General features: G+C 39.1%; 1 protein-coding gene across 2 annotated transcripts in view; it reads right to left on the reverse strand.

Moving 5' to 3' along the window:
- TMEM132C (transmembrane protein 132C) overlaps positions 1-20,409 on the reverse strand; it is a gene marked incomplete at both ends in the record, with an annotated part of 178,194 nt that overhangs the window by 14,807 nt on the left and 142,978 nt on the right. For both annotated transcript variants that reach the window (XM_079544058.1, XM_079544057.1), the window contains one exon: positions 11,696-11,839. In XM_079544058.1, coding sequence (XP_079400184.1) covers positions 11,696-11,839 — 144 coding nt within the window. The remainder of the gene's footprint in view (positions 1-11,695; positions 11,840-20,409) is intronic.

Consider the following 20,409-nt stretch of genomic DNA (forward strand, 5'->3'; position numbering starts at 1 on the left):
ATAAAAGGGCTCTGACACTTCTGAAAGATTATCTCCCCTTTGTTGGCTAATTTCTGCTACAGATTACTAAGAAATTTTCAACCAATTACTGCTGGAGGTAGATAGTTTAAATAAGACAAATATCATGTCAAACATAAGCTGGGACTGTCTTTCAAAAGATGGCAAACTCAAAACGCTGTCTGCTCTGGTTTGTGTCAGTTGTACACAGGAGTGGAAAGAATGACAGCTATAAGATCCACAAATAAATGGTACCAACCATGTGAGCCTAGCATATAGCTTGTTTATCATCCAAGCAATTTTTCACCTCTAAAGACATTAATCCTTAGCAACAGGTCCCTGAAGAACAGTCCTGAAGGACAAAAAAGAGAAGCTTTTAATATGGCAATGCTGTTAAGTTTATGAAAACTGCAAATTAGTGAAGAATCTATCTGTTTTCTAGGAACAAATCTCTCTGGTTTACCCTTCACTAAACACCCTGAGGTTTAAAATTCTCAAAACTTTTAAATGGAACAGAAACGAAGAGAAATGGGAAAGCAATTCTAGGTGGACCTGCTTGAGTAGGGGAGCTGGACAAGGTGACCTTCAGAGATCCCTTTCAAAGTCACCTATTCTGCAATTAAATAATATCATGTTATGATAATGATAGAAGTCCTTGTATTCATTAGCTTTCTACACCTAGAAAGGCTAATTGCAAATAAAGACATAAATATTTCAATATCTGTGGGATAAATATTTTAAACTCTACTTTCGGTAGAGTTGCTTCACAAACTGATTGGCTTCCATCACTTGAAGGTATGAAAAAAACAGAAGTGTCAGAGAAATCAAAGGGAAGCAAATGCAGTAGAAAAGCAGCTTGGTAAGTACTTCATAGGATGTTAGCTGGCTACTGCTCTGTAAATACAGAGGGAGACTAAAATGATTAGAACTAACTTGTATTCTTAGAGAGAAGCTTTAGGTGTGACTGGCATGAGCAGTGACTGTGGGTGATGAGAACCTTGCTGAGATACATGCATAAAGTGGAGGCATATTCAGCTGGAGGCCACTTTAAGTAAAATAGGCCAAAATGACTTGTCAAAAGCTTCTGCAGGTCAGGGTTAGAAATGTGAAGAGTTGTGTTCTTTCCTCCTAGATTGTTTTTTGAAAAGTGAGGCTGCTCAGCCCTCTTCAATGAAGTTTCCTTTGAGACTGCAATACATAAATCCAATGTAACTCTGGGTTCAGCACCTGGCGAACAATTTGATGTTCTCAACTTCTCTTGGAAATAACATCAAGATGCCAAAAAAACTGTTTCCCTTCAGAATAGCCCTCAGAATAATGTGTGGGCTGCAAGAGCAGGAAACTTGCATGCCTGTGTGCCACTGCCCTTGCAGTCCTTCACGTCTGCCACACCTGACACAGAGTGCTTTTCTGTCACTCACAGCTTTAAAACGACAGACAAAAAGAAGCTTGCATTTCTGTTAAGAGACCGTACCTCACAGAGATGTTACTCCTGCTTTTTTTTCCACCTCAATCTGCTTTTATTGTTGGAAGAACATACTTTATACTTGGTGTGACGAGACCAATATTGCAGTTTCGAAGAATCTCAGGTTTCTTGGAGGACACTGTCTGTCAACAAGACAGAGCAAGAATGGACATCCTATTTCTGAACAGGTCTGGCCTTGATGGGCTTTTTCCTTAAGGACCTGGCCAGGCCAGTTTTGTGATACATGGCTTCCAATCTATTCTCTATGACTTGGGCTCACATTCTCCTCACTGTAATTTTGACAAGACAAAGAAGCATTGGTGTGTGTCTTTAAACAAATTTATTTAAATATAATAACTTACATAAGTTTAAATAACGTATATAATAAGTTTAAATATAATAAACTTTGTAGTGGCTTCTCTGATGATCATTCCCACGAGGCTGGAAAGGTCCAGAATCTGTTATTTTGAGTAAACCCATTTGCTCATTTCTGTTATACTAATGTAAGTGTTGCTATGTATTCAAAGGTTACATAAATGCTTAAATATTTATGAAAGCACTTCTATGAGCAAAAAGCTTTTTTCAGTACCTCTTAAAGGAATCTCAATTTCAATGAGAAAACTTACAGGATAATTAGTAAAGAACAGTGATGCTCAGCAGTTTTCAAAGATATAACTCTCTTACAATTTCAGCTCAGCATCATCACTCTTATATACCAGAAGGGCAATTGAAGTACTTGAAGGTTAAGCTTTGTGAAAAAAAGTCATTCATCCCATTAATAAATACAAAGCACCAGAATGACTTATCCATTAAGTATACTAACACTTAAATATCAGACAGCAAATGCTAGGCAGTGATAAACCATTCGACTAGATTTTGAGGCATTTTTCCAGGATTTTGAAATATTGGTATCCTTGCTGTAGAATTTGTTCTACAATAATCTTACAACACTTTCTGCAGAAATTTTAGAGGTTTTCAGACTGTGGTTCTATAGAAAGTCTATGTTACATTAACATCACCTGATGGCAACTGCTTCATAAGAGGGATTTCAGTGCCTGATTGAATAACTCTGCATAATCAGTAACCTGCTGCTGGAAAATGGAAGCAGCCTCAAGGTCCTTAGTACTTATTTTCTCATGCTAGACAGTTTAAACCTGGTAAGAGTTAAAGCTTCAAACACAAGTTCTTCCAGAATCTCTGGCCTGATATTTACAGCTCTGTCACACTCAGAGCAGCCTTTATAAAGGAGGTATCCATTACAGGAGTTGCTAATTGCTAGTGTGCCTCAACTTGCCAGAGCTACTCCCTGTTTCCACTGACTTCAGCTGGAGCTGTGCTCAGTGACTTGGAAAGTGAAGCCAAAAACTCCCCTCATCAGGACAGCATTAAGACAAATACAGCAATGAAGACTTTACCTTGATAAGGCTGTCATATAAATGAAAGGCTTGATTTTTTTCCTCTTGCAAGCAAGAATAACGCTGAGAGTTGCTTTATACCTATGACCCAGCAGAATAAAATGAATTTGTTTCTGCAAAATATTTAGGACTTATCACCCCCACTCTGGAAACAGTGATGAGGGAGCAGGGCAGCTATTACACTTTAGTAAGTGATTAAAGCCACTCTTAGAATTAACTCTGCAGTTTTCAGTGGATAACATGGCTTCTGCTTTCACGTTGCATTGTGCTTGTGAGCAGCTGCCATGTTCCAAATGTGGTTTCAATTCCTGCAATCAGCCCTTAGGCAAAATTCCCAGCAACCCGCACTAATAATGCAGGGAATGAGCCTCGAGCACTGAAGAAAAGGAGAGGACTCTGTAAAGTCAGGGCCACAGTTTAGAAGCAATTTGGACTCTCTTCTCTGAGAAGCATCTGCATTTTCAGTATCAGCAGCCAGATTAGCAAAACTAACTAGAAAACCCCCAAAGCTAGAGAGCATTTCTTAGGGAAAAGGCTGTACATTATCTAATCTCATTACAAAGATTTTGCTGGCAGCTTTGCAGAGCAGAAGCAGTACATTTAACTAACTGAATATCATTCACTATGACAGAACTGAGAGAGTAAAAGGGGCAAAAAATGCCAGCTGAGGCTGGAGGGCATCTATTTGCTCCCAAATGACCAGCTTTTGAAGCTCAACTGTAGCTGTGCTGAGCCACAGGAGCTCTCTGCAGATACCATTATCACGTAAAACAAAATCTGTCTTGTTTTGTGCACTCTCAAGTCAAGTAATTTCTGAAAATGGGGCAGAATAGAGAGTTTGGCTACTGCTCACCAGGGATGCACCAGTCTACACATACAGCACAGTCCCAGATTTCTTTCATGCCAAAGCAGGGTGAATGCAGAAACTTTTAATTGCTTCCAACTACATGCTTTGGACAGTAGTTGCACATCTGAGAACATCACATTGCTTGTGGTTACCTAGCTTCATATGTATCTGCAGTATACAAGTTCACACTGTGTATATTACAGCTATCGGCAGGAAAAAAGGAAAAAGAGAGGCAAAACATCACTTTTTCTAACTATATTTTTCAAAAAGATCTGGAGAAAACATCTAATCCTCCCATCAAATCTATAGCTGCCACAAGACTCATTCTATTTCTCCCATTCTCTTCCCTAGTCTTGAACTTGCAGCTTTGAAGTTGATTTTGAAGCATTTTCTGTGGATTTTCAGGCATTGTTATTGCCACTTTGCTTTGATTTTTCATTTGGGATGTATAGGTTTTTCACTCTGGCATCACTAACACCAGCAGTGAACTGCGTGAAGGCAGGAGATGACAGGGAAAGCAGTCTGCAAGGGTATGGCTCAAATGCTTCATTAGCTGCCTTTGAAATCTTTGCCTATTATGTGATGGCAAGGTATTTACACCTTTTATTGCTGGATTCAAGTAGCTCAGATTATGTCTATTTCGAGTTTCAATTTCAATTGCAACCGACTGTTTGGGCAATACTGTTATACGTGAATGGCAGAACATCTTCTATGAAAGCTCCACATACGGCTGTCCTCTATGTTGTATTTGCATCTGACATTACTGTGCAATCAGGTTTCGTTTTTCTGAAACTCCTCTGAAGTTTTTTCACTTTGCTGATATGTACTGATCCCTGTAAATCACAGGGCTATGAGAAATATGGAGGAGGGCAAGGAGGTGGATTTTCTCTTTGTTATTCTGTTCAGAATACATATCATATTGGATTTACCAGAAGAAAAGCCTACAAAGTAACAGGGCTTAAAGAACAGCAAAACAATGGAATGTCCATGCTGTGACTTTCCTTGTGTTTTCAAAGCTTTTTACTTTCACACAGATCACACAGAAACACAGTATTAGAAGCAGAAAGAGGAACCATCAGATAGAAAAACTGCTAGTTTTGCACTCACACAGATACAGCTTCTGCTTTCAAGGCTATATCAGAATGTGGTGAGTTGGAACTGTATTTGCAGTTCATCAGCCACTGCACATTCATTTCAGGAAAGCGATCTGTGCTGGCCTTGTGGTTTCTGCACCATGGGGGGAAGCACTGACAGATCCTATGCTTGTTCAGAGCCTGCTGCTGTGTTCCCTCAGCCCCATGCAGGGAGCAGACCAGGCTCACACACAGTCCAAAAGCAGCACGGTTGTGATGGTTCTGACAGCAGTGTCACATGAACTGGGCATCCTGCTCTCACTTCTGGAGCTAACCAAGGGAAGGCTTGCATCCCTGAGAATGAACACAGACTCCTCACAAGGCAGAATGCAACTTTTCTATTTTCCTTCCAGAAAGTTTCAGCTCCTAGTTTTTCTTATTTTTCCCAGTGAGAACGCTGCTGCAATTTTGGCTATGTGAATGAAGCACCTGAAAGAGGCATCGGAGCTCTGTGAGCAGCTGCCTCCATGCCACAAGAGGAGGAGGACTGCTTGTAGCTGTGGGTGCTTCGACTGAACCCTTCATGCTCCCACCAACCACAGAAGACAACATTACATTCAAGCATATGGTCATATGGATTTCAGGAAACCCTGTTTCATTTTTCCTTTCATCTCACAGGACTGAGTTAGGAACAAGACGTGTTTTAGTCTAAACTTTATCCTCCTACTTGTTATTTAGCATTGACATCTCTAGAACAGTTCCACCTACCTAACAAATTACAAATACAAGTTTCTTTGACCTAAGTAAAAGCTGAGCAATAAATCAATTGCATTGTATTCACTATAGCAGCTTTTAACTGGGGGGGGGTAGCACTTTTCCTTGATCAAAAAAGCTGGTAGGAACAACAGGTTCGTTCTCATCAGCCCCTTGTTCTTATTTTCTCCTACAACTTAAAAGCAGAACAATAAATCCTAAATCCTCTGAGTCTTGAAGGCCTTGCATTAAAGCCCCATGCAAAGAAAACATGCATGTGCTGAGGTGCAGAAATGCAGTAGATGTTTGGATGCTTCCCCTGCTATGTGTAGCAGGACTTGAAAGGGTTGAGAAAAAAATGCAACGTGCCCATGATGTGCCAGGGTTTCTAATGGGCTGATTTCTTCTGAAACTCTGCTGCCCTGTGAAATCACCATCTGCATCATCACACTTCATCACAGCCATCACCACATCATTACTCGCCTCCAGATGCAGAGAAAACAGAGGGAAGAAACCTCGGAGGCCATGGGAAGCTTTGTTTGGAGCAGACTTTTCTTGCCTCTGACTGATACAGAGTTTCCTAATTCTTGTATTTTGGCAATATCCATAACTTTTCGTTGAACTAAGTACAGTTATCTCCAAATTATGCTTAGGAAGCATTGATTCTCTATGAGACCACTGTAACACTAATAGTATAACCTTTTAATTTCAACAGGAAAGGAATCAGATCTTGAATTAGTCCTATGGAAAGTGACACAACAGATATTTAGGTCATTCCTCAACAATCTCAAGCATTTCCATATCCTTCCATAGATATTTATAGATATATATTTTTATAGAAAGCACTTATTTTTGTTATGAGTTTTGTTTTGAACCATGGTAGCATGATGAGCCATGAAGGAGCCCGAGGGACTGTCCCTATACTGTTAAAAATTCAGGGTGAGCTTTCCTGATGGCTTTAATGAGTGCAGCACTTTAATGAGTGCAGCACTGAGCCACAAGAGTTCGATCCTTTAGAGCTGCCTGCAGCTCAGCCTCTCACCTTGGAACTGCATTCAATCTACTGAAAGAAAAAGAAGTAACGCAATTTCTAATAAAACTACCTAAAGATGATGCCAACGAGTGGTTTCAAACCAAAGTAAAAGCGGTGCTTTCCTTTTCTACTTGTAAAATACACTGTGTATTTTGCTAATAGTGGAAAGCAGTGACATTTCTTTGCAGTTATCTGAGCAGCAGCCCCTGTCCATGGCAGGGGGTTGGAAGTAAATGATCATAGAATCATAGAATCTTTAAGGTCCCCTCTAACCCATATCATTCTATGACTCTATGATTACTTGAACTGAAGGGCTTGAAACACAGCTATTTATTTAAGATTGAGTATATTAAGACAATAGAAAAGTGTCTTCTAAATATGTATCTTCTTAACAAATGCCGATGACTTCTCTGAGAAACAGGTTTTGTGTGTGATATGGTGCCAGACATAATGTTTAAAAATTAAGTTACTACAATTAGCATACAACTATTTATTTATATATTAGGACCCCATGTCCATCTGTCAGCTTTCTTATTGGCAAACTGAGATTTTCCTCCATCCGGTGTCATAAAGCATCCAGAGTAGTCTTTAATCTGACTGGTACACAAATGAACAGCAGACATTTGAACATAAGCTGTGTCTTTTTAGTAAGAATTAATTCCATCATATGAACTGTTTCCGTCACAAATGGCAAAGTCTGTGAAACATTCATGAGCCCTAAATGACAATTTCATATGAGTAGGTTCACTGATGTTGGTAGTATTCACAGCAAAGTTACTCATGTGTGTAAATGAATACTGCATTGAGCCTTTAAACCAGATCCACAACCTGGGCAGTTGTCTGCGAGTCCCATCACTATTGCTTTCAAAGCTTTGCAAACAGCATTGCTTCCAGTCTTTTAAATACTAGAGTTCAACCACAAAAACCCTCAGTGAAATTTTCAGCCCCCAACAGTCCAGTGTTGCTTTGATCTGGGATTTTGTTTCAACTTACTGTGATAAGAAAGGGGCAGCTGTGACACGCTGTCCCAGATTTGGGCTTGTGAGAGAAATTCCTAGCATTCTTCCAATGGCTTTACCTGCAGTCAGTGTCTGTCTCTGCTTGTCGGCTCCAACGAAAACAAGAGCCCACTGTGCATTAACAACTGCCAAGGGATATCTTAAAGGTGAGAACTGTGTTTCTCTTCTCACTGATGGCCATAGCAGCTGCATATTTGAGCAACTGTTATGTGAATCTATGTTTTGAGCCTAAGACATTATTAAAGCTATTAATGTCATTTAAGAATGAAAGGAAACTAGTAAATAAGGTCTCCAGAGTATTAGGCTACTACACGCAATTTACCATTTATAAATAATAGCAGCATAATAAAAAATATGATATAATGTGTGTAACATCACTTCATGTAGCAGTGGGATACATGCTAGCCCAGAAACGACTCCTGAAATACAAACAGCACAAAAGATTTTGAACTGAGATTATTTTCATGGAAAAAACAACCACAAACCCACATCCACAAGCTTGTAAGCATCAAGGGTTTTCAGTCTGGAAATGTCACAAGGTAATGCAAGTCTCCTGAAATTCTGCTCTTCTTCACAGCGTGAAACCACATCTGTTCCAGCAGCCAGGTGACCTGGGAACCCGGAGCAGTGTTTGCCCTCAAGCAAACCACACAAAAGCTCTGGCAAAAGCAGCCACATTCCACTTGAATTTCTAAGAGATGAAAAGGAGCCTATGTATGCAACAGCAATCACTGTTAATGAATACAGATACATGGATCCTACCAATAATTTCCATCTTAGCAAAGCAGAATTTGGCCGTTGCTTGATTTTTAGTACCATAATAAATTTTTTGTCCTCTTTTAAAGGTTGGACCCCTGTGTGAAGGTCTAGAGCACTCAAAGACTTTTAAAGGTCAGGAAATCAACAGTAAATTTGGAAGTAAAGAAGAGTGCTGCTCTGAGCTGAGAGCAAGAGGTATTAAAAAAAGTAAAAGGAGTAATAGTCAGCAGATTAAGACAGGATGCAGACAATGCATTGAGCTGCCTCGAGACCAAGCTTATCACTGGGGAAACTATTACCTGTAACTTGCAGATATATCTTATCTTTCAATCTCCACTGGGGTCTGTTACTGAGAATAATGTAACAGAAGCCAAACTGAAGGCACCGTAAAAATTAATACAAATAAGCTTTTATCTGATGGCCATGTAGCAGGGCAAAAACATTACCTCTAGGCTGTTTGCAGGACCCATAAAATGGACACTTATCTGTTTGACAGATGATTCTGCTATGACAAGGATGCTTGGGAATATTAACTGTAGACACATGCACACCTTTGTTGAGGATTTCATGATCTTGTACAAAGAGGTATTGTTTATTAGGAGTAGACTTTATCTTGTAAAAGAATGGTAACTCCCAACAGGATATTCAGATGAGTATTTTACAGAGGAAAATGATAAATCTACAGAATTCAGTATAAATTCTGCCCAAGGAGGTTGTGGATGCTCCATCCCTGGAGTCAATCAAAGCCAGGCTGGATGCAGTTCTGAGCCTTGTCTGGTGGTTGGTGAGCCTGCACACAGCAGGGGTTTGAAACTGGATGATCATTGTAGTCCTTTTCAACCCAGGCCATTCAATGATTCTATGATAAAAGCTTAATTGAGAATTTCAAAAGGAATTTAGGATGGAATGCTTTTGTGCTCCACGTGAAGCTTTCCGAATATTTTTTAAACCCAGAATACATAAAGACATTTTAGTTTAACTCAAAATCCAACTCCAAATGAAGTTTGGCTTCATTTCCCTGTGTAAAGAGATACCATGGGAACTAGAACATTCTAGATTTAAAAGACCAAAACCTATTCCTTTATGATGAGATGATAATTTTTTTTTGCTTAAAGCATGGCGTTGAAATCTACTTTTTAACTTGCTGTATGATTTATAGTAGTTAGCATTCTTATTTCACAGATGCATTCCTCCAAGGATTCCTCTTATATTTCTAAATATACAGAAGATATTTTCCCTATTCATCTGAGCAATTTCAGAACATTTCTGAAGAGGAAATTACACCTGAAAATTTTCTCTAGTCAATTCCAATAATCACTGTATGTTAGCCTCCAGTTATTTGTTTCACTTTAACTTCAGAGTGGCTAGATAGGGAGGCTTCTAGACACCACTCAGAAATGTTCCAATAGTGCAAACAGACTCCATTTTAAGAAATCCTTTTAGTGGAGATAAATTATTTCTGCAGAAAGGAAGAGCACAGCAGGATCCCAAGTGCTAATCAAAGGATATAGTGCTAAAAAAAACCCATTCTTTCCAAGCAAATGGTTGGAGAACTGCAGTAATTCAGGATGTACAGCAATTACTACAGGAAGAACATTTTTGTAAGGTTTTGGAATTCCGTTTCTCCTTGATCAATATGTTCCAAAGCTATAAAGCTCAAAACATATCTTTGCAGATGAATTTTTATTTTGGAAATCATTGTGCTGCCATTTTCTATGCATTATCTGGTGATATATAGCAAGTCTCCAAGAAGATTTTAACAGTAGTCATTTTCACTCTTAGGAAGAAGAAATTCCTGTGAGGCTGGAGTTACATGGTGAAATTCTGTAAGCTCTTTAAGCAAGAGAGCTAGTCTACATGATCAAAGTAGGTCTTTCTGCACTTAGTTTATTTAATTTTTGAATGCTGTCCTGTATTTTAAGTTTCTCAGTCCTTGTTCCCAGGTGTTTCTCAGTGAGGTTACAATCAGAATGATACTTAAATTAAATTCCAGCTACAATTTTGTAATTAGATGGGTGATCAGATGTAAGTAGGAAAAAGTTAATAGGAATTCTTTCAGGAAAAAGCTCCGTTAAGCATCTGATATACGGGAATACATCAAGCTCCGGCGAAGTGGAGAGATTTGCTTGGCTGTGGCAGATCCACTGGAAGCAGAAAGCTATCTCTACAAGTCTTCTCATTACAACAGCTTCATTAGTTCTAAGAATGTCTATTTTTCATACAACCATAGAATATCCCAAGTTGGAAAGGACCCATGAGGATCATCACGTCCAACTCCTGCTAACACACATGACTACCCTGAAATCAGACCACATGTCTGAGAATGTTGTCCAGACACTCCTTGATCTGTGATCTGACCACTGCCCTACAGAGCCTGTTCCATGTCCACCACCTTCTGATGAGGGACCTTTTCCTGATATCCAACCTGATCCTCAGTTCAAGCTCAATGATGTGGCAGTACTATGTGTGTACTATCCATCCAAGAGAGCTGACAGCATTTTAAAGACACTTACAGATTATCCTCATAAAGCCCATTTGATATAAAGTCACATAAACAATAAATTCCTCCAAAGATCCAAGGACGTTATGGATGCAGGCTAAAATCACCTTTGCTCAAAGAACATGAATTATGACAACCTCATTTTGCAAAGCTGCAACAGGATTCATGCACAGCACTTTGTGCTGTGTGTCTTTGTGCTGACTCTGCACACCCTTAAATTCCCTTCAGGGCTTTCACTACGGTCACAGTAGAGGTAGCTGTGTTGCCATAAGACAGTACTACACCACTGGTGTTTGTTTCTTTGTGACATCAAGCTGCCAGTGCTAAATTGATATATTGGGTCATGTAAGTGTTTTCTAGCCACTTCTGTGCAGAATCAACTTCTTAATTCACAACAGAATTCAGCAGAACTTGCATTTCACCAGGATAACTTTGTATTGCAGTTACTGGGGAACGTACATCCAATCCATTCCACTGATGCAGCTGTGGAGGTGATAATCACAGCTGGCAAGGTAATAAGAAACATCTGGAGAAGCAGAACTAACAGCAGAGCTGTTTTTGCAGTGAATGAACTCTGTGCATAGAGGACCTGAGGTGGCATGACAAAGATCTTTTAAAATTAGAACACAAAAATTAAACACTGAAACGTTATTGAAACTTAGTGTGGTGGCTGTACTGATGCACCTAAATCTCTCTTTTCTTAAAAATCCTTGTCTTTGTGCTTTTGAAACAAAAGAACAATTAATTTGCAGGAGCAGATTGAGTGTTTTTCCCAGGTTGTTATTATATAAAAAGATGTGAAGTTTCAGAAGCCAACAGGGGGCATGAGCTTACTTTGATGACGTCTTCATCAGAGGATTTGCACTCAACTGATTCAGAGATGTCAGTCACAGCACTGTTCTCCTCAATGGAGACCACTTTGATGGGCACTGCCACAGTTTTTCCTGTGAGAATTGCGGTGTTCACAATTTCTGTATCCTGTGTACAAAACAAAGCACAGCACTGTTAAGAAATGGCTGAAAACATTTCCAAAGAGCAAGCATCAGTTCTTCACCAGGACTTGTACTCAAGAGGGATGCATTAGTTCTCAGGAGCTAATGACTTAAACACACCTTTTATTAGGCACAGCTTGGTAATATGCAGTAAAAGCCCTTTTATATTTCACCTGTTCAATAAACAGTCACCTGCATTGTGCATTGTTAAACAGCAAGCAAAATGACTGCAGCTCAGTTCAGTCCAAACAGGCACACATCACAGGTAGCTTCTACATTTAAGAATGTGGGGCTTTTCCCAATATTTGTCTTCTACAATGTTCATTGGGGATTATTATAAAACTAGGCTTGACTGTCAATATTTGGAACAGGTTGCAAGAGTACTGAAAGTAAAAATATTCCTCTCAGAATCGAAGCCCATTGCAAAGACACGGCCTTTCTGTGAACTCTGTATCTGGAACTGTTTCAAGGTGATTTCCATTGATATGGCCAATGAAGAAATATAAGGAATCCAGAAAGAGTTACAAATGCTATTAACTGCAGGGAAAATAACATGGAAATCTGAAGTTTGCACTTGGGTCGTGGCATGCAAAAGCCTTTTGATGCACCATCATCTAAGCTGAACTCCTCTAACTGCTGGACTGTTTCAGCATCATTGTAATCCCAAGATTCTCAAGCAGGAAGAACTTCAAAGTTGCCTCCAATTTTTCGAAATTCCAACTCCATAAAGTGAATAAAATATTCATCAAAATTCTCAGCAGCAAAATCAACAGCAGTGCAGGAAAACGGGGCATTGATACTATTGACATTGGTTTTAATTCAGGTTTAGTGAGCTTGAAATCTAGATCAGACTTTATTTTCATCTTGCAACTTGCTATTCCTCAGGTTCTCCTACTGCTCACATAAGAAACCCCACCAAATATTAAAAAGAAAAGTATTAAAAAAGGGATGTTGACTGTTCAATGAAAGTCATTTGTGCAAACAGAGAGACTCAACACAGTAAATTAGAGCCAGACATAAATACCATCGATGGAAAGTCTAAGGTCACTCTTAGAACCCCCTGACCTTCAAAGCTGCTCTTCTATCAGCAGACTTCCAAAGCAACAAGCATGCAGTAACCTGCATAGCTTCACCAAAATCAGGTTCAACACATTTTTTGCTGTATATTTGGCTACTGCAAATGCTGCATGTCCTCTGAAATTAATCTTTTGCCTCCATCCCTTAGTGCCTTATTTTTTGTGACTCAGAGTGTTAAACAGTGTGAACAAAGGACTGCAGGGTGAAGGAGCAGCAGGAGAGTTTGTGGAAATGACAGGACGTCTTTTCAGGCTATCTCAGCTCTGCTTTGAAATGATTCTACTCAGATCCACTTTGTCTTTCGCAACTTATATGAGTTACTAGTGGAGAAATCTAATTTGAAGGGACAGGTTCAAAAGAAGAGCAATGCCACAAGTAGAAATACTTCAGATATAAAACATGCTGTTTGGCTTGGGGATCCAGTCGTGTTTGTATTTAATGGCAATTCATGAAGTTTTACACAAAAGTAAGAAAATCAGGCACACAAAACAAATAGAAACAAACACCACATCACTGTTATGAAGAAGATGAAAAACAAAATGTGATTATGCAGTGAAATGAAACTTCACTGCTACAAGCAGCAGAGCAAATTCATTATCTGGCTTTAGCTTGCAACAAAGTGCTTGGGAGTCACTGGAAATAGCTTTGCCTAAGTCACGAGTTGGTGACTGCATGCTGCTTTGGTTAAAAAAACAAAACCATCCCACAAAACAAAGCAAAACAAAAACAACAACACTTTGTAAGAGGAATATCACCTGTAAGATGTGAAGTGCTCCTCAGCTGAGCACTAGCAAGATTTAAATGACTGAACTAAATGACTGTGTCTGGTTTTGAGAAATCTTCAATAACGACTTTCTCAGCTGAAGAAAGATTACTGTCTCCACATACACAGAAGTCTTCTGAAAACCAGAAAGAATAAACTATTTTCTATGTTCATGGACAGGGCTTGAATAATGGGCTTAAGCTGCAACAAGGAAGATTTGTTTGACATTAAGGCAGTCTTTATTATACAAATAATGATAGAGAATTTCTGGAATAGATTGTCTGGGACAGAATAAAAGACATCATCTATCATGAAAGAATTCTGAAGAAAGCTCACACTATGTATCTTTCAGAAATAACATCTGTTCTTTGAGCAGGGTAGAAGAAGAAAGGGAGCAGGTGACCTCGTGCTTCCTTCCACCTCTCTTTGTTATGATTCTCCAATTTTCAGAACTGAGTGGTAACACAGTAACCCATATATCTTATATCCTAAATAAGCCTATTCTGCTTCATCTATCCCAAATAATATGATCCATCCTCACCAGACAAAAGAAAATGACCTATACCTTTAAAATGAAAAACCTGATAGGCAAATGTGAGTGATTTTCTGCTTTCTGCACTATTTAGTGCAGAACTGTTGCACCAATTGCCAAGTAATAATCTGTCACTTCTGTTTCTCTCTTTCCAATAAGTCATTATCAGTGTATCTCAATTCTAAGTGGGTTTGATATAAAGCCACTGCTACAAAGGTTTGAAAAACCTTTAGAAATTTCTCAAGACCTTTCTATAGAGAAGACAGGAAATTTGACTACTAGCGCATTATCAGCAATTAGAAAACCTCAATCTTCTGTCCTTTGCTAATGGTTGCACTAAAGGAAGTCGTGCGCATATGAATGAATTTGTTTTGATTAATGACTTCAGAGCTGCATCTGCACCAAAAATCTGCAAAAGGAGGTTTGTTGTGATCAAGGTTGCTGAAGTTTTACAACTCTTCTTTGGCCAGTCACATTCAGGAATGTCAGATGCATGATGTGCACAAAGGGAGGAAAATACACTGGAAATGTTACCCAGTACCTTCCTAAATAGGACCACTGCAAGCATTAGAGAGTCTCAGCATCACAAAGAAATTGGTAGCCTCCTCACTTCAGCTTGCTGTATTTAATCTCCACTGATAGCAGTCACAACTCATTGCTATTACACACATTTGGAAATACTGAAATACAAACAATTAGTATACTATATAGCATGGTAAAAGTAATTTTCAAATCTGTCCTTTCCCTTATTTGGTCTGTAGGTGCCCTGTGCTATTCATCCGTGATCTTTAATGAACAAGATCAAGGAACTGAGTCTTCATTCTTCTGCCTTTTTCTTCAGAACTAAAATAGAGTAACAAGCATCCTATTTCCCTCTATATGGAAGAGCCTTGTGGTACAACTTCTGCCTCCTCTGTGTTTCCTTTGTATTGCTCCAATACAGCCTAAGGCTTTAATGTAACTCAGATCTGACCCAATGCCTGCATCTGCACCCACACAAGAGCTGTCAGGCAGAAAACTAAATAACATAAGGAAGGATCCATAGTCCAAGACTCTCTAAAAGCTGAACTGAAATTCATAAAAATAAAAGGAGCTTAAATAGAGTGGTCTGTCTGTCTGCTCTGTAACACTGAGCACTCTGGATGTGCACCACAGACAAGAGAGATAATAAAAAAGATTTAATCAAGAAGCTCACAAGCTAAAACTGGTAGGTTACATCAGTCTAATTGTTTGGAACTCTTCCATGTGTGACTGTAGCAAGCTACCACAGTTACAAACCCTGATTTTACATCTGTGTGAATCAGAAAATGAATTAATGTCCATCTCAAAGAAAAATGGTGAGATTGGAGGCAGGCAGGAGTCAGACTCTACATTACATTACATTACATTACATTACATTACATTACAACCTGTGTTCAGCGAGAGCAATACACGGTATTTGAGGCAAACATCACCAACCTACAGGAAGGATCAGAGCTTTCCTGCTTAGAGCCAGGTGGAATTTTGGCTAACCCTGATGTCATAACTTGAAGTACCAAAGATATTGCTCATGCTCTGGTTTTGGTTACATCAGAGTTAATTTGATTAAAGTCCACTAGCAGTAATGTTGGTCTAAACATCTCCTTCCACAGCTGCACTCATTGTGCTGCCTCACAGAAAATTCAGCTGAATTGTTATTCAAAAACATCAATGCATTTCTAGAAAGGGAAAATGACATTCATAAAATAAATGTGTTCCAGCCATTTGAAATCAGGGAGAGCTATGGCTGACTCTGCAGGAATCTGACTGCTCATCCCACCACTGCTGCAGTCAGGGAACTTCCACCAATGTCAGTGGGAGCAAGAGCACAGAATCTGAGCAATAGCTGCTTGCATTTAGCTGAAGAGCAAAGCTCGTGTTCATCCAACCTCTCAATTGTAAGAAGGCAAGCATTCAGCCATGACTAATTTAGGAACTAATTCAACATTAAATTGCGGCAGAATGTGGAAGGAAAGTGACAGCTGTTTAATTAAAGTCTAAATCCGATTAGATGGTGTTATCAAGAGAAATCCATGGGAGCCTGAGGTCATGAGAATGGTCCTGTTTGCAGGCAGAAAATTCTCTAAGTGGGATCTCATAGAATGATGTTAATCATAGCATTATGATTTCTCCTTCACAAACACAACACCTGATGAGCAACAAACCCACTTAGACCTGAAGGAATGACACAGAAGTGGTAATTATGCTTTACTTTATAAGGAAAGTTTATATTTAAAAACTTTGTGGAAAAGAGACAGTCAAGGCACTGCCCACCTTAAAATCAAGAGAGTATTTGCCTTATGGAAAAAGGACAGAAGAAGCAAGCCCTTGCATGTTGTTGACAGCATTTCAATGAGTGAAGACAGTGCCTTTGCAGGAGAGCTCCAGGAGCTGTCCTGTGCTTCCAACTGTTGTTCAGCCCATCACCCTTGATGAGCAGTGACACCCTGGCAATACAGTCACAAAATAAAATGGAGATGTGGGAAATAGAAAGTAAACTCCACACGTACCAGTTGCAAACAGTATAAATATTCTACTGACGAGCAGTAAGTTATGCATTACAGGTTTCCAGGGCACCCTAGTTAGAGAGATGCACAGAATTGTTCTGCTCTGCAGACAATTGTTATGCTGATTTGTGAGTCTGGTGACATGATTTGGGTTATTAATACTACTAAGATTACAGCTGATTAACAAACTGACATTGTTAGGCAGCAGATTCTGTTTATCTACATTAATTCCATGATTAAAAATAAATTACACATTGAGCTTTCTGCCAAATGGATTCTCTGACACATTCACGGGCAGTATACCCAGAAAAAAGGGAAAGAAGCTGACATTGCTCCTAAATTCTTAGCACACACTGCAGAAAAACAGAAAGGTTCCTACAGATGAAAGTTTACACCAGAATAGAGGACTTCCCTGAAGCAAACTGACCTCATGGCAGACAGTTGGGGAGGACAAATTTTGTTAGTGGGATTTTGGCTTGTTCACTTGATCCCAATGCTATCAGCCCACCACTTGTAAATCCTGTTCTGCTTTGCTCATCTTCATATAAACATGAGGACGTTTATTTTGTGAATAATGCCACACTGCAAAAGAAATGGGGTAATGCCGTTAAGCAGTAAAATCAAGAGACCCACTCTTACTTAATAGCATCTGTCAGTGCTCAGACATGGATCCATGTGGAATCTAAGTGATTCTATGACCCTTAGATCCATAGCATGATGGCAAACTGAAAGAAATGAGCAGATAAATCGTGGTGAAAAATGAAGCCATTCAAAATCCCTATAAAAAACAGATCCGTTCAATATAAGTGGCCAATTCTGCAGCCTCTTTTTGACTGGGATAGCAGTGCAAAAGATCCTTGTATCTTTTGGAAGTTAATTCTCTTCGACACACGACAGCCCTATGAGATATCTTCTTTTTATTAATTCTTTGTTAAACAGCCAACAAGGGACATGGCACAAAAAATTAAGGACAATACCTTCCCTAAAGAACAAACAATCCAGAAGTCAAACACAGATAAAACATCATCCATGGAAAGACCCGAAGGTGGATGTTGGCACTGTTCTGTCCCCAGCATGCACAGCTTTTGTTTGAAGTGTTTGATCAACATGATGTCTGGGGTTCTCCAGGAGTTTTAAAGAAGGTAAGTGGAGGAAATTTGGAAACAGGAAGATAAGGAAACAAACTCATTTTTCATTTCCCTGCAGAGTAGCTTTGACACAGGCAAAGACCATCAGACCAAGCTGGGCACTCTCACTCTTTCCTCATAGGTTGGCCCACTGCTACAAAAATAATGCCTGGTGCCAGAAGGAGAGAAAGCAAAGTCAGGCAGGATGGGAGAGGCTCAATCTTTTCTGTAGGTTTTGTGAGCCATGTAATTTATTACAACGATCTGAGTGTCTTTTCAAAATGGGAACTCAGTGTTCTGCAAATGCAATGCCTTTTTAATCAATGATCTTGTCTCTGTTTACAGTCTATATATTGAGATAAATCTTAATTACTGTCCCCCACCCCCATTAGCAACAGATCGTTCCATTTTCTTCCCTGCTTGTATGATTTTCATATGCACTGCTAGTGGGAATTTTGAAACCTCATAAATTAAACTCTGCAGGCAGAAAAGGGGAATGTAGAATATATTAAGAGAAATGGATGCAGAAAAATTTATTTGGATTCTTAGATGACTAATCCACACTTTGCAGCAAATCTACCCTGTTAACTTGCAGACTTGTGAAAGTACTCAGTAATTACTTCTACGTAGCAATGAAGACTCAATTGGTAAATGTAATTCTATCATCTCTCAAAAGCGAGAATCTCCTTTAAAAAGTAAGAAAAAAGCAACAGCAACTGAACAAAATTAGGTATGTCTGGAATTGCTTTGTTCGCAGTACAGCTCGTGACATAATTTTACGGATAGATTGAAGTTATAAAGCCAGTACTCAGAGCTTCGTATCTGTATGAAGACTTGGTCAGATACACATTGACTTGGTCAGATACACTCTATCCCCACTCTATCAAGCTTATTATGACAACAAGAATTCACTTTCTGTTCCTCATAATTTTGAATTAAAAAAGTAAAATCTTGTTAGAACAAACTATTGCCACCTGCAAACTCTACAAGTGGCATTCTGGGTAACAGATAAACATTCAGTATGAGAATGTTCTGTCGTAAGGAGAAACACTCCAAAAAATATGGTAAGAAACATTTTGCTTCAACTTGGAGGCTGAATCTTTCTTCAAAGCTGATGGAAACAGCACATTTACTGTCAGAAAAGGCAGAGCCTTGTGATCCTTAAAGATGTCCCTTCACTTCAGCTGTGTTTGAAGGTAGGTGGAACAAAGAAACCTTATTAGCTGGTAGGCCCAGAAAGGTATCGTGACTCTAAAGGTCTGTACAAACCTGTATATCTCCTATATATCTCTTCTGCAAGGAAAGAGACGTCAGAGTCCCCCGAAGCTGCAGACAAGTGAGTTAACTGTCTCCAACACTCCTTCCTTCCACCTGTCATAGAACAGTCACACTACTTGAATCATGAGTAACACGCTCAGCTCATGTGACAACACATTGCACTTGCATTTGCCACATTTTTTAATGAATCAGGGCCACAAGAAATAACTTCAGAACTTCTCTTCCACCCTGAATTACTCTGACAAGATGATCTCATTAGATAATCTGACCCCCTAGGTGAAGGGAAATGCAAATTAATGGCATGAAATTCAATCCACAGAACATTTTCATGCTTGATTGTGTCTTCCTTTACTGTCTCAAAAGCTGTAAATGTGCACAGTTTGTCTTTTCTAAGTGTCTATCATAATCAATGTGTATCAACAGTGATTGAGCCTCTGGCTGGGGGACTCTGCTTTGTAGGAGCTGTGGCACTGAATTCAATGAGGTATAACTCACTAGAAAGACAAGCATTTTGCTAAAGCTATCTCTATTTCCTGTTGTCTACAGTGAGTACATTAAGATTGGGTGGTATATATTTTCAAAGAAAGAAAGTATTTCCTGCTGTGTGGAGGAAGTCTATAAGTGAAAATGATTTCAAAGGCAACAATTCTGGGACCACTTAAAACACAGATGAAAGATATAAGGATAATGGCAGGTGACAGTAAGCAGAAGTATACATTTCATCTTTCTATAACCAAAACAAGGTCATAAAGGCGACTGAAAAAAGATGGGGAGCAGAAGTCTACTTCCTATTTCTCTTTATTTAGGCATAAATGAACAACAACAAAAAAATCCTGATTTTTAAAAAGATGCATATCTGTTAGACAAGAAAGAACCTGATCATCCTCTTTGTATTTTCATTCCTAACTTGCAGTAATTTGTTAAACTGACTCAGAGAGAACTTACATAAAATCATATCATGTAGAGAGAAAAACCTCTAGTAATAGGTTGAAATGTGTGCGATTACCTGAGATGTTCCTACTTCAGCATCATTACTGGTCATTCTGAGTATAAAGAATGTAAACAGATGAAAAGGTGTGAAGCAACACGTAAAAACCCCTTATCTGGAGACCAATATAATCGAGAGACTTTGCCCTTCTTGTTTCAGAGCTCTGCCATTGTAAGCAAGCTTACAGTTACTTTCTGAATACATGCAAACCTCATGTATATAAGCAATCAACTGTCCTAAATTCCTCCAAAAATTCATGTTTTTAA

This window comes from Tetrao urogallus, assembly GCF_951394365.1.
Source record: "Tetrao urogallus genome assembly, chromosome: 17".
In the NCBI taxonomy this organism is placed as follows: Eukaryota; Metazoa; Chordata; class Aves; order Galliformes; family Phasianidae; genus Tetrao; species Tetrao urogallus.